This window comes from Pelobates fuscus, chromosome 4, assembly GCF_036172605.1.
Source record: "Pelobates fuscus isolate aPelFus1 chromosome 4, aPelFus1.pri, whole genome shotgun sequence".
NCBI lineage: Eukaryota > Metazoa > Chordata > Amphibia > Anura > Pelobatidae > Pelobates > Pelobates fuscus.
In genome coordinates this window covers 119113492-119129310 of record NC_086320.1, presented here as the reverse complement: position 1 = coordinate 119129310, position 15819 = coordinate 119113492, and the positions used below count along the sequence as shown (strand labels likewise).

At 38.9% G+C, this 15819-nt stretch overlaps 1 protein-coding gene across 23 annotated transcripts in view; it reads left to right on the top strand.

Moving 5' to 3' along the window:
- The window catches only part of EPB41L3 (erythrocyte membrane protein band 4.1 like 3), a 237699-nt gene that overhangs the window by 58540 nt on the left and 163340 nt on the right, over positions 1–15819 (top strand). For all 23 annotated transcript variants that reach the window (XM_063451521.1, XM_063451527.1, XM_063451525.1 and 20 more), the window contains exon 2: positions 11101–11296. In XM_063451521.1, coding sequence (XP_063307591.1) covers positions 11111–11296 — 186 coding nt within the window. In that variant the 5' untranslated portion in view covers positions 11101–11110. The remainder of the gene's footprint in view (positions 1–11100; positions 11297–15819) is intronic.

Here is a 15819-nt window from a genome sequence, read left to right as displayed (position 1 = left end):
TTGGTCACACATTATGACCTCAGGGATAAAAACCCTGATTAGCATAGCTCGCAAAGAGACCTTCTACAAGAGAGCCACTAGATGGTATAGAACACCAGAACAGCTTCACACCTACTGGACTACAGTCAGTGACTCCTGCTGGAGATGCGGGGAAGCACGGGTGGACATGGAGCGCATTTGGTGGGGATGTAGGAACATAGCGCCATATTGGACGCAAATATTGACAGACATTAAAATATAATGCTTATGACATCGCGGCCTTCCCCCTCCCAGGTGCTACTGGGATGGCCCCGATCATTCAAAGAAACTTCCAAACAGCAACTCCTGAACACACTCATAGGGGAAGCCAATGCCCTAATCCCAATGTACTGGAGACAAACCAGTGTACCATCTAGGGAACAATGGGTACAGAGGGTGTAAACGACGAGTGAACTAGAGGAGATCCACTGGTTGACTCTGGGGAAGAGGGAGAGATACCTCAAAACCTGGGACCCATGGCTCAATTTCTGGAAAACCCCCACATAGGAAATACCACCCTTGGTCACCCTAAGTCAGTCATACATAAGGAACATAAGACGACAGTACATAGTCATGAGAGTTATCTTAATGTCTCCGCTGAAGGAGATCAATTTCTACACGATTTAGTATGCAGCAGGACACCCACCCCCCCCCCCCACCCTCTCCCACCTCTCTCTGTACCTCCCTGCCCTACCACTCCTACCTAGGACCGTACACCACAAGTGCAGCATTGGTAACACAATACGGTAATACGGAAAGAAATGTAAGGTTTAACTGTTACATGGAATGTTACCGATTGTCAGGGTACCTGAGGTCTCTACCTCCGAGAGAGGTAGAGACTTAGTCGTTCATCCATCCGGACGGCCTGTTTTCCCTCTTCCTCGCGGTCCATCCTGTCATGCAAAGCCGGCCGCGAGGGAGTGACTCCCTTTTATAGCATTACGCCTGGAAGTGACGTCAGGACGTCAAACCGGAACGACCTGTCACTCAATTGGTTCAGGACCAATCAGGACTCATCGGAGGTGTGTCTACTTATCTGAACAGGGTATTTAACAGGGCTTCTTTCATTAGCTCATTGCCCTGTCGTGGTTCTAGCTTGTTCTAGTCACTCAGTGCTCGTGTTTTCTAGTTATCCCTTTTGGTTTTGACCCGGCTTGTTTGCTCTACTCTGCTTATCTCTGTTACCCTTGATTCGGCTTGTCTCTCGCTTACCTGTCTTCTGTTACCCTCGACCTCGGCTTGCCTTTGACCATTCTCTACTGTACTACTTACGTTAGTCCGGCCATTCTAAGGTCCGGTATACGTATCTGGCTACTGTTTGTACTCTGCGTGTTGGATCCCTGTCCCGATCCTGACACCGATCCCCACTATGTTCTACTTGTGAATATCCCTATTTTATTCTGTACTCCTTTTCATTCTGACCTTCAATGAAAAAAAAAAAAAAAAAGATCCTGGGCTGTGCGCTCTTGAATCACCTTCCTTCAATGGCCCTTTCAGGGACTTTAACCCCATCTCCATACTTTCCTAGATTCAGGAGTCAAAGATGCATGTACATGCACTACATTCCTCAATTACAGCCACTACAATCCACTACCAGTGCTATTCCCGAGATTAGGCTCTGGATCCACCCCTGCTCTGTATGCCTGTATCTGTATGACTATAAGCCTGTGTATGTATGTCTATGTATACCTGTGTCTGTATGACAGTGTCTGAATGTCTGTGTGTGTCTGTATGTCTGTGCTTTTATGACATTGTACCTGTATGTGTAGATTGAATGGCTGTGTGCCTGTATTTGTTTAATTGTGTGCCTGCATATCTCTGTGACTGAGTGCCTGTATGGTTGTGTGTTGCTATATATCTATGTCTATACCGCATGGAAAAATACACGAAATGCGCTGAGGGGAGAGAGCCACAAAAAGGGGCTTTGGGGGAGAAAGAGGCACGCAAAAAGAATGGGGGGGGGGTGAGCCACAGAAAGGGGCTGGGGGAGGGAAAAGATGCACACAAAAAGAATGGGGAGGAGACACACAAAGGGGCTGGGGAAAGAAAGAGATACACATGAGGGTTATAAGAGACACAAGAGGGTGCAAGACATACTAAAGGGGGGATAAAATACACTAAAGAGGGTAAGAAAATCAATAGGGGGTTACAAGACACACGGGTAAAGATGCATTTTAGGTGGAGGGGGCGGCAAAATGCATCCTTGCCTGTATGTCTGTCTGTGTGTGTGTGTGTGTATCAGTATGTCTGTGTCTGTGTGTGTGCCAGTACGTCTGTGTGTGTGCCAGTATGTCTCTCTGTTTGTCAGTATGTCTGTCTATGTGTGTGCCAGTATGTGTCTGTGTGTGTAAGTATGTCTGTGTGTGTGTGTGTCAGTATGTCTGTCTGTGTGAGTCAGTATGCCTGTAACAGTGTGTCTGTGTGTGTCTGTCAGTTAATGTGTGTTTGTTAGTGTGTGTTTAGTCTGTTTAGGTGACTGCCCCCCCCACCCCCCTTCAATCACAAGGGAAAGGTGATTTTATTCTCCTCTTGGTGCAATGGGCCACTTGACTGGATTTGCCCTCCAGGCCTAAGGCTGCCAGCCCTCCCTTGTTGGTAATGGACCAAATGACTATTAGTAAACTAACAGGGATAATAGTAAGTGTTAGAAACACTTTCAAGAAAAAAACCTGACAGTGTAACATATGCCGAATGAGCCAAAACACAAGGCATGATGGGTACAACATAAGCCCTAGTGGCCCACTAGCAAAAACTTAGTACTCATCTATGTACAGCAAGAATCTCCTAGAGAGAAGCACTCACTGCTAAAACAATAGGGTGTTCTCCATAACTGTTATACCTCGGGCTGCTGCACAGCACATGCAGGTTCCAGGGGGAGTTGCATGGCAGCATGATGTCTTCAGTCCCACTTCGCTCTGACCAGAGTGAACGCCACGTGCCTGTACATCTCCAATTTGCAGGCCAGGCAATTTCCAATGCTTCATGTACAGGTCTGCAATCCTTTACTCTTGTGAGGTTGCCAGATCACTTTGGCAACCTCGTGCCACCTACAGGTGTCCTTAAAGGGACACTCCAGGCACCCAGACCACTTCTGCCCATTGGAGTGGTCTGGGTGCCAACTCCCACTACTCAACCCTGCAAGTGTAATTATTGCAGTTTTTTTTATAAACTGCAATAATTACCTTGCAGGGTTAACTCCACCTCTAGTGGCCTGTGCTACTTCCTGGTTTCTAGCACAGGAAACCTGTGCTAGAGCGTCGCTGGACGCTCTGTGAGGACCTCCAGCGTCGCTCATTTCCCCATAGGAAAGCATTGTAATGCATTTTCAATGCTTTCCTATGAGGAGCGCTAATGTGCATGTGCGGCATTGCCGCGCATGCGCATTAGGTCTCCCCGGCCGGTGGGCGGGATCAGTCTCGCCTACCGGCCGACGCAGTCAGAAGGAGGAGCGGCGCGGAGGGAGACGCAGCGACGTGGGACATCGTCGCCGCCTCAGGTAAGTTACTGAAGGGGTTTTCACCCCTTCAGGACCAGGTATTGGGGGGTTGGGAGGGAGAGGGAACCTGCAGTGCCAGGAAAAATGATTTATTTTTTTCCTGGCACTGGAGTTTCCCTTTAAGAATTACAAATGAGTTACCGGTCATAATTGTGGGACACCCTATCTGCCCTTCACAAGTCACACCCCTTCGTGTGAATTGGTGCAGGGTGCTGATGATGTCCAATAGTATTGTTGTTGTCCCTATATATACTGCCCTCTTTCTTAAGATCATTGCCCTATCGTCATTTATTCTAGCCCGAGTGCAAACTGAGTAGTTGTTGTTTTCTCGTTTCTGACCCGGCTTGTTATATCGTGTTCTGAGTACCTATGGCATCCTTGACCTTGGCATTCTTTTGACACTATATATTCGTATATTCACCTATCTCGGTCACAAGTTGAGCCTGGCCACTCTAAAGTCGGGAATACGTATCTCCCTCTGTCTTTTACTTCATTTTGGCTACTGTTTCTCTATATTCTTTGTGAAGGGATTACCCTACCCTGACAGTAACAGAGATAAAGCATGGTTAAAACCATGAATCACTAACCACTAACTGAAGGAAAAACATCAAAGGTGGAGGTAGTGGGGAAAAAAAGAATGACAAAGTTGCATTGATATCTAGAAATCAATGAAGAGGCTTAAATTTTTTTTTTATAAATAATATAACTTTTGTTCATCCCCTTTACCCCATGACCATTAGGAATGTGACTTCCATCAATTAAAAAGGAGAAAAAGGGGAGTAGATGAAATGAAAGAGAAAATGGATTTGAAAGTTGGTAACTCATAAAGAACAAATTAGTATAATCTTTACTCCTACTTCTCCTGGTAGTAAGTACCTTACTGGCTGCACATAATATCTAATAATAATAATTATTATTATTGCCAATTATATAGCACCAACAGATTCCGTAGCGCTTTACAATATTATGAGAGGGGGATTTAACTATAAATAGGACAATTACAAGAAAACTTACAGGAACAATAGGTTGAAGAGGACCCTGCTCAAACGAGCTTACAGTCTATAGGAGCTGGGGTGTAAAATACAATAGGACAGGAAATAGCAATCAAATAAGGTGAAGCAGAGCTGGAGGAGAGACTAAAGTGCTGATCTTTAGGAGAGAGCAAGGGACGGGTATGTGAGGTTCAATGACTAATTGTCATTTCTGTAGTAATAATGGAAAAAAGCTTATTGAACTTTTTTTGTTAATAGTTTACATTTTTTTCCTGGGTAAGTAGTCCAAGTGAACTGTTTGTCAGGATAAAAAAATAACTTAAAAAGGGTGGATTAAATCAGTGGCGAGATAAATAAACTTAAAAGGTTTATTGGACTTGAAAACAAAAATGTGTTTGTCCCTAAGAATTCTTTATTGAATTGTACGCAATAGATCAAAATAGGTATGACACTGAAACAGCAGCTCCAGAGCAGCTCCAAAACTATCTAAAAAAAAAAAAGCTTTCTTGGAAGATAAGCATCTGATATGCATTCAGGAATAAAAAAAAGCTAAGCATGTAAAAAAAAAAGGTGTTCTAATATGGGCTTCAAGCACAGGTAGCTTTGTTTTCACCGTATGGCACGTATGTCTTACCAGAACTATTAAGCTTAAAAACAAATAACTACAAAAGTACATTTGGAGTAAAAGCTCTGTAAATTTTTCTATGACCCATTTTCAGTCTGTAGGTTTTATTTTTTTCTAATGTTGTGCTGAACAGAAAAAGGTTTACCTGCAAAACTAAATGCACGGTACTTCTAGTGATAGCCATGTTAAATAAATGCTACGACTCCTATTTCCGAGCATATGCCATCTGGAAGATAATCGTAAACAGAAGTATTGAGAGCTCGGCGGTGGAATGGCAATATTGCGCTTGACAGAATATGCCTAAGCATTCCTGCACTTCATTTTTTATTTATTTTTTATGGGTGAATGTTTTCTTCTAGACAGCTAGACAATGCCCCCCCGCTAAAACCCTTAGTTATAGGTTTTGTTGCAGTCATGATTGCTGCAAATAGTGCACTTTATTTGGAGCCTGGGTGTTTTATAGATAGTAATTCTGCAATGGTTTTTGGAAGCAATCTAAAATCAATATTGCTGTAATTTTCTGAGCTTTTACCATTCATGCAAGGGAATTAGGAGTTTAAAATTTGTATTTGTTACCTGTATTTTATTTGCGTTTTTTTTTTTTGTAGCACTTATTTATAATGTTCATCCTGTACAGCTCCAAGCTTCGTGATCTCCTGGAGTGACAGCAGACAACCAATTTCACATGAAGCTCACCTGTGTAGTCCCAACACTATAAAGGCATTATTTATAAGGCATTTATATATTTAAGTGTGCAAATAAACTGACACTTCAAAATCATTTTGCGGTTTCGAAGTATAAGGACAAAGACGTTTTTGTTCATGGTAAAAATGGATTGGAGGGAAAGTTCTCTTTTTGTTGAAGGACAGGCTTGAGCCAAAATAAGGCTCTCCATATATCCCAGTTTTGCCACTAGAGTTAAAGGAGCTGTATGGGCACCATAATAACTTCATACCTTCATAACTTCAAATTACGTAGTTGGGATGCCCATAGATGCCTGGTGTTTTCTTACCTGAAATGGTTAAATCATTCTCAAATGGTTTAATGGCAAAGGTTGTTCTCCACACCGGATCACCCTTTCCCCAGCAGCATCCAAATTCTTTAATTGAATTTCAGGAAATGCTGAGTACTTTTCAATGCAGTTTGTTGTTATGATGGTGTTAGGAATGTTTCTTTAACACATGATGGTTAATGGCAGACCATCTTGTGATCCAATTTCCATCACTTAAAAACCCCCACAAAAGAGCCCAGTTTGGTTTAATAAGTAATGCTCAGGTAGTTTAAGGCTAACGCAACATTTGTGTATAACCAGCTTGCCAATTTTTATCTAAGACAACTGTATCACCTGAGTTTGTGAAATTTAGTAACCAGTCTGACCAAAGTCGCCCTTTCTACATGAACCTTTTTTGATGCATAAACTCTGCTTCTGAATTATACTATGCAGCAAAATGTGCAGATATTCTTGAATGATCCTGTTTTGCTGCCTAAATGGCTTGTCTGGAGCCTCTCATTATTTAGGTTAGAATGTAAATGTGATAAAATATTGTAGAAAACACCTTCTGGCAGTTATGTTCAGCAAATATGAACTTCACAGGAGCATTCCAATCTTCAAAAAGATTTCAGTATCAATGTTTGATTGAAGGTCTATTTGGGTATACTGCCATGCATACTACTTTTAGTGTCCTTTCATCTTCCCATACCTTTTGGTGTGCTAATTTTAAATCTGTTACCCAAACGGTTTTGGAACAAGTTTGTAGAAATATCCGAATTAGAAAAAGCGATACAGATCAAGATAAATATTTTTTGAATTTTAGTGTAAAGTGTACACATTCCTATGATCATAGCAATAAATAGTCCTGCTGAATTTTCATGCATTTTCCCCGAAAGACAGTTGATTTTATATTTTAATAACTGACGCAACCTCTGTTGGGCCGAAATGACATGAATAAATAAGTAACATTAGGAATTCATTAGGAATAATGCTATTTTAAATGTTTACAATTTTAATTCAAATTTACAATACGCAATTTTTTTTTAAACCAGCACTGTCTTAACTATACCTCTTATACTGATTTTAAGGAAGATTTCTATCTCAGATGAATGCTTTCCTGAAGACATTTGCTAACACTTGTCGCACACTTTGGTGTGGTTATTTTGTGCTCCCAGATAATCATTTGAGAGCCATTTAGAAGGAAAAAAAAACACATTGCATCTTTAAAATTGCTCTGTGTTTTTTTTTTTAAAAGTCCCAAACTATTTTTGCATTTATCAACTAATAGAAATAATTTTTTAAAGATTTTTAGAGCCAGACAGGCATATTTGGTAGCTCGCCTGATGTTATTAATACCCAGGTAAGAGTCACTTCAATCCTTTGTAATAGAATGGGCTAAAATTCTTAGTCACCATTAATTACATATTTCTGAAGCTGGGAGTTGTTAAGCCATGAATCGCTTTGGTCTCCTATGGTTATTCTGAAAATGTTCCAATACCTGGTCTCATCATAGAACTGTCAAGAATTATTGAGAGAAAAAGACTTCTTGAATTAGGCTGTAAGACCTAGACCACTTATTTTCCAAGCAAATCATCCAATTCTATCATAATCTGTTTGTCTGTGTTTGCTTATTCTGTTCAGTGACTGATTCTTTTTAAAATGAGCTTTTGATTGGTTGTTATTATTTAAAGCATTTTATCTGATAATTGCATTTGGAGAAATGTCAGATGATATTTTTTTTCCATCTCATGTACCATTAGGCAAGGTTTAGAAGGTTATATGCGTCACTGTGTATTTTTGCAATTCTCATTTCAATGTAATAAAGGGCTGTAGGCGCTACGTGTCATGTGCGATGTCTTAATTGCTAGGTCACCAGATTTGAAGCTGTTTTACTCTGATGAATAGGAATTGACTTTCATATTTTTTTTTTCTTTTTACATTTAAATGATATGAAATCAGAATCTGCTGTGAGGATATTAAGACCACAAAACTACTGCAGATGTGTTTTTGTGCATCACATAATACTTTGGCAGGTTTTTTTTTCCATCAGCTATGTTAAAATTCTTTATAATAATGTAAAATCAGGCAGCATTGAGTACCATATACTTAAATCAATGTACAACATGTTACAGTGATAAAGGGTCTTGAGACCCAAACTTTTGTATGTTTAACGTTCCTCCATAAATGTTAGAGCAGCACAAGAGTGCACAGCTCTATACCTGGAGCACTTTTTCCTTATTTCTTAAGCCTCTAGATGCATCCACTGTAGGAGCAACAGTGGTTTTGGACATAATAGCTGGTTGATTTTTAACCTCACTTTAATTTTAAAGAGATAATGAAGTAACTATTCATTATTTTGTTTAAATCTGCTAACTTGTAGTAATATACTTTATATTTTTTTGCATTATATTACTTACCGGCATTAATTGGAAATGAGACTGAGATAAAAAATTTTACCCCTTAACCCCTTAAGGACACATGACGGAAATGTTCCGTCATGATTCCCTTTTATTCCAGAAGTTGTGTCATTAAGGGGTTTAAGGACCAAACTTCTGGAATAAAAGGGAATCATGAAATGTCATGTGTCCTTAAGGGGTTAAATAGATATTAGATCATTCACAGACCAACTGTATGACTCCAGACCTACAACACAATGGCTGTTTTCCGGTCACTGGTCCATTTGGATCTTTAGTTTAATGAAAAGCTGTGTATAAAACAGAGTCCATTGCTAAGGGTATCAAAGAAACTCTGAAACACAATGCCTGTCCGTGCTCATTTGCATATCAAGCTGGGAACTCTGGCATGGTTGTGGAAACATGATTTCTCAAGTTTTTTGTTCGTGAGGAAGTCTAACTTGAGATATGCAGGCGATGCACACGAGTAATTTTTCTATTGTTTTATTGTGTTTTTTGGTCTAAACACAATCTTTGTGACACCTATCTAAACAAATCTAAAACAGTAGAAATCTGTCAAAAGCACATAACTATTTCCAAAGGTGACCAAGGTGACGTTTCCTTGTGCATTGATGGAGAGGGCTAAAGTAGATATACCAATCTAAACCTCTCCCACCCGAGCACTGTTATTGTCCTGGAGACATGTCTGTAGTATATTGTCACGTGTGAGTGAGAGTACAAAATGGGTAACATAATGATAACATAAAAATATCCACTTAGACATTCAAGAACCCAACAGAGATATTCCTTCTCCAGAGGTCGCCATAGGTCACTTAAAAAAACACCATCAGGTTCAATACCAAAGCAGCTTAGCTCCAGTTAAACGTCTCACCCTAGCTACATTCTAGTTCCACAGGATTCCATTGTCCGAATGGCCCTACCAGTCAGATGGCAAAACCATCCATCTGATTTCAAAATCCTGACCTTGTTCATGTTGTTTAACAATGTCCATATTTTGCAATTCAGGCTCCAAATAAAATAAATGGAGGGGCATAGTTTGTAAGCCAACCATTCACTTTCCTGGTCTTCCCAAAAGCGGGTCACCAGTGAAGCACAGTGGGACAGGGCCTGTAAAGAGGAAATGACCCACCAAAATTGGCACCATTGTGAGGCTTGGCATATACGTGATTGCATTCCATTATAAAGCCTTTTGATACCCAGATATAAATGACTGTAAACATTTTTAAACCAAGCTTTCATCATAAATTATTTGTTAATATTTATTATACTGAAAGTTATATTAATTTAGTTGAAATCTGTTTTCTAAAAGGTGTTTCCTGAACCATGCATTTAACCTTTAGATATATTTTTTTTCTCTCTCTCATGCTTTTGCCCAGAAGGAGGTGTTTTATTTCTTTGTAGTTGAGTTTACTGTTTTTAGGAAATCACTCCACAGTTATGTAATGCTCTGCAGTGGTATAAATTCATAGTGTGCGTTATATCCTAGTATTTTTGGGGGAGGTGGGAACACAAACTTATTTTAGAACATAGTTAGATATTTTTGTCTTAACCATTTTACTAGCTCTCCGTAAATCAATGATTAGTTTTCACTCAGGTCTTACAGTAAGCATGTCATGATTAGCTTCACTTTAATATAAATCCCCCCAATAGACACTGAATATATAATTTATTTTAGAAGACAAATTATTATCACCCACCTTCGTTATATAAGCAGCGCACATATTATCAATGATGCAAACGTACTGGTTACATTGCCAGCATGCCAGCTTCTGGATGGAGTGATATCAGATTCTCCATTTCTAGAATACCGGTCTAGAACTAGAAGCATTAGCTAGGGAGTAACCATAGCAACCAGAGTGCTCTATGCAGAACGACTGACTGTCAGTCAGTCAGTTATTTGGCACAGAAGTCTAAGCTAAAGAATCGATTGATAGGTAGGACAAGGTCCTATTTTAAAAAGTTTACTTCTCTAAATCTGTACATTTGCTAGCAATTCTACTAGCACAATATAGAGATGAAGTTTTAAGCTTTTTAAAATTAGCTTAAGTAGGGTGTACCATGACAGGTACACTTTAAAACAAGTGTTAGTTCACTTGTGCCTCACAGAGAAGCTAAATAATTTCAAAATTCCATTTGTCTCACCCTCTTGAATCGTCCTTAACTAATATGCCGGTCTTGTCTTCTTTGCTTGAGAAATAAGTCTTTCAGATAAAGCCAATACCCCTTTAGATAGAGGATGTGTTTTTATAATTCTTTAGATTGAAGATTGATTTGCAAACCATAACAACCGTTTATATCATGTGGCACGTTCTCTGAAGCCATACAAATCTATTTTTGTGAAATTATTTTATTTTAGATTGCCTTAAATTATTCACCAAAATCCAACATAGGCATTATTTTGTTTAATTGTTAATGATGCAAATTTCTAAAAGCTTTTACTAGCCAATATTCATTATTCATATGATTTTTTTTTATTATTATCCTTATGACCTGTTGGAACTCTTAAAAATAGTTACAATTGTTCAACCTTGTTAAAGAAAATTATGTATTTTGTCTTTTTACAGAAAAACCATCATGACATCAGAAACCGGATCTGACTCTGAATCAAAACAAGATCAAGATAAAGATCAACGAGACGGAACACAGAAGAAGGTAGCAGCTGCTGGCCAACCAGGACAGGAAGCTGCCGAAGACCACCAGAACGCTGTAGAACATTTTCCTGCAGCTGCAGCACACAGTACCCCACTAAAAAGTGAAAAGGTGGGTTTATATATTAAGTCAATCAACAGATTCATCAGGCAAGACAGAGTAATTACTTACTTAGTAGTTGGGTATAGTCCCAACTTTAGAGGGAAAAACAAGAACTTGGGCCTCAATTCCAGATTTTTATCTGATGTTGCACTTTATAGACACACACAAACATTTACAACGTAAAATCCAGATTAGACTTCTAGAGGTCATAGCCAGTACTGGAGGTCTGCTTGCCAGTCTGGCGTATGATTGCCAAAATGACACAAATTATTTGTAGCTCCAAGCTTTGGCAGTGACTGGTATGCCCTACATCTTTTCTTTCCTGGGTAGAGACATGCCAGTGTTGGAAATTTCAGGCTAAGTTGATCCTGTTAATCAGTTCAAAACTCATACCATACAACCCCTGATTTCCTAATTTTTTCCCTATCCTATTACTCTGTTATTGCTGTTTTCATTCTAGATTTCAGACTCATGAAACACTATTTGGAATATAACCATTTGGCTGCTTATGATTAAGAATACAGCTGTCCAGAGGTCACACATGGATTTGTTCCATAACTCCATCCATCCATTCTTCTCTGCGCTGGCTACACTGAAATACTTTTTTTATTTTTTCAAATAGATTTTATAGTTACTCATTTCATATAAACCTTTTTGATACATTTCAATTGGCCCATTGCTGATGTCTCTTTATTTAATTCCTCTATCACCCTTTTTAAAACTTCACTTCTCTTCCCACTCTCACCTTATCCCATGAACTCACTTTACATCCTGTTATTGACATGTTTATTTAACTTACTTTCTCACCGCGCATTTTCACATTCAAGTTTTCACTCTGTGCCCCACATTATCATACTAGGGATGAATGGGGAGGATCTTGCTCAGTTTCCCCAAACATCTAAAGGCCCCAAGTCTTAGTCTGTACCCTTAGTCTGTAATTTTATGGGCTGACTGGAAGAGACACATTAGTTATAAACTCAAACCCATCATGATCAACAGTTAAATTATTGAGGAAAATTATTTCTCAAAATTAACATTTCGGTTTTCAACTAAAATAAAAGTCTGTTTACCTTTTAACTTTTAAAGCAATACTTTTCAACTAATATTATGGAATTGAATACCACAGACTGTCAGTGGTGGACCGCTAATTAAAATGTACCACCTAATTTTAAAAAAAATCAGTGCTCTTTCACTATGGTGTTACATTGTTTATACATAACGAGTGTAATGGAACTTGGCAAGGTGTATATTTTTATTGCTTTTGTGAAGGTCTGAATGAGGTTATGTAGAATGAAAGGAACACTAAAGGGTCTGCAACACAAACATTAATTCCTGACCCGATAACACCACTGACCCCCCCTAAATATAGCAAAATCTTAACTTTATTCCAGTCTGCTCCTGCTGGCTCTGCCCTTGATCTGCCTTTATGGCTGACATAATCAGAAGTGAGGTTCTGAGCCAATCACAAAGCTTTCCCATAGGACTATCAAGCAGGCAGATCAGGGGCAGAGCCAGCCACAAGCCAACACAGCCCTGGTCAATCAGCATCTTCTCATAGAGATTCATTGAATTAATACATCTCTATGAGGAAAGGTCAGTGTCTCCATGCAGGGAAGAGACACTGAATGGCAGTGCTCACAGTGTGCAGCACTGCCCCAGGAAGCACCTCTAGTAGCCATTTGAGGAGTGGCCAGTGTGGAGTTATCCATAGGCTGAAATGTAAATGCGTTCTTTTCTCAAAAAAAAAAAACATGTTTACAAAAATAATCATTATACTCACCAGAACAAATACAATAAGCTGTAGTTGTTCTGGTAACTATAGTGCCCCTTGAAGTAAGAATTTTCACACTTGCATAATAATGTGCCAATGTGTTTGACTCTTATGCAAAATAATAACTAGATCAGTTTTGTTTTCCCCCAGATCACCTATCTTGCCAAACAAATATAGGGATTTGGTTACAGCACATGACCATACTGTGTTAAGCCCACCACTTTGTCAAAGTACCCCGATATTGGTTGGTCCTTTAATAACTTTAACATAGGAGAATAACACGCAAACTGGGATACTTACTGCTTTAACGGCTTCCAGAGACTCTCCTCAAATGTATGCTTTTTTTTTGCAGTCACTTCCAAAGGTTCACCTGGAGTGATGTGGCTGGCTGCTAAACCAAAAAAGTGTAGCAGTGCTGATGAAAAGACCACAATACATGAAAAATACAAATGAAAGATTGGAAGCAATTGTCCAAGTTCTGAGTCAAACAAAACCTAGAATCTGCGCTGTGTTTATTCCACCGTTATTTAACCCCTTAAGGACCAAACTTCTGGAATAATAGGGAATCATGACATGTCAGACATGTAATGTGTCCTTAAGGGGTTAAGGGTTTCGCTTTAAGTGCCCCATACATATTATATATTGTTTTTGTTTAAAGGGATGAGATGGTTTTCATTGAATATCATTTATCAATACCTAACACAGCAGTAAGTGTGAATAAACAGCTAAAAATTGAAAATAAAATATTTTTTTTCACATTTTTGCATATAATACATTTTACACATCCAGTTCAACTAAAGAAAAAAATAAAGAAAAATAGATTTCTCTATCAGTCCTGATTGTTAAATGATTTACACCTAAAATAATTTTTGGTAGTTACCATTAGCCCTTACTAACCTCCCACCTATAGCTCTACCAAACCTAACACTATACTTATACTAACGCTAAATGTATACCTATCCTAACCTTAACCGTACACTATCCATAACCCTAAAACAGCATGAACTCAAAGCCAGCATAAACCATTACCTTACCCCAATACTAACCATAACCCCAACCCTAGCTCTACCCTTCCCTTACTCCTAAATATAACCCTACCATAACCCCAACCCTAACCCTAAGGAAACCCTCTGCTAATATCAATTCTGATATTAGAAAATTGGTTTCTTAGTTAAACCAGAGATAACGGTCTGTGGCTGCCATCTACTGGCTGTTTTCATAATTACATTCAATGTAATTATGAATGGAGCCTACTTCACTGTGATCGGGGCTGGTCACAATTACCTGGGGACAGGCAGGAGACCCTGTTGTGTCTCCCAGATGCAGCCCTCAGCCCAGAAAAACCTTGGCTGATTACAATTGGTTAGCCACAATGTAATGAATGGATTATGGAGAGCGACTTATAGCACTCAAGTCAGTCTGGGGTCACTAAAGACAGAAGAGACCCCAGGTATAAATTGATATCTGGGACTTCCTGGTATGAGCAGGGATTTAACCCTGCTGACACCAAAACTGCAGGTCATGACATAACGCCCTGAAGGCATTAAAGTCCATTATAGTTAGGAATTAATGACACATCCTAACGTCCTTAAAGTGTCAAGGGAAGATTGCACACACAAACAGAACACAGTTTTAAATCTTACAATGCCTATAACAAAATCTCCAAATTGTTTGCCAAGACATGTTATTTTAATTAGCTTTTTCAGATCTATAATTTGCATATATTTTGTACTTTGCAGCAGCACCACTACTGAGAAATGCATGTTCTGGACGTGTCCCCCAATTCCTTTTCTCCAGATCATTTGTTTAGGAATATCATAATAAAGAATTAACAGGTTAACTTTTTGTGGCATCCTTAGAATTACAATCTTGGTCACTTTGAAAGTAGTTTTTCTAAGAATCTGTTTCAATAGTTTTTGTTTTTTTGTGCAAACCATATTCCTTTAGTGACCAAGCTTCAGTTAGCTTATTTTGTACTTAATGACATATGCAGTGTTGGCATTTTTCCTATGTGTGCGCTCATCTGCAATTTCCATCTTTCTCCTTTACTGCATCAACACATACGGACAAAAGGGACTTTATTTTGATGTGACATATACATATAAAAGTTCTCATTTATTATTCAAAGATAATGCAAAAAAAATAACTATTTAAAAAACATATTTTTTTGTCATAATATGTACATCATTAGCACAGCTTCAGAAAAGTAATTTAAAATGAATTAATTTATATGTCCTGATTTACAGAGTGCATAGTTGTCAAGGATTTCAGTTTATTTTTTGGTAGTTACACGGAGTGAAATACAATTTTAGTATGGAAAGATTTTAGAATTTGGTATGTTTGTCTAATTGCCATCACAGAAAACAAAATTGCCACACAACTGTATATATTTATTTAAAGTAGACATCGCAGACTATCTGTACTTTGCCATCTGTGCTATTTTGCATATTGAGCTACTTCTGTTTCTAACACTGGGCAAGTTACACCCGAGTACAACAATAACACAATGTGTTCCCTTGCCACTCTCCTGTGAAGCTGCAGTGCCATATAAAAGACCTGCCCTTTGCTCTCTTTTTCGTACACCACAAGTGCATTCTGCAACTCTGCTACTTTTTCAACTACTTGCATATACTAGTCCAGGCATAGGCAACCTTCGGCACCCGAGATGTTTTGGACTACACCTCCCATGATGCTTTGCCAGCATTATGGGTGTAAGAGCATTATGGGGGATGTAGTCCACAACATGTGGAGTGCAAAATGT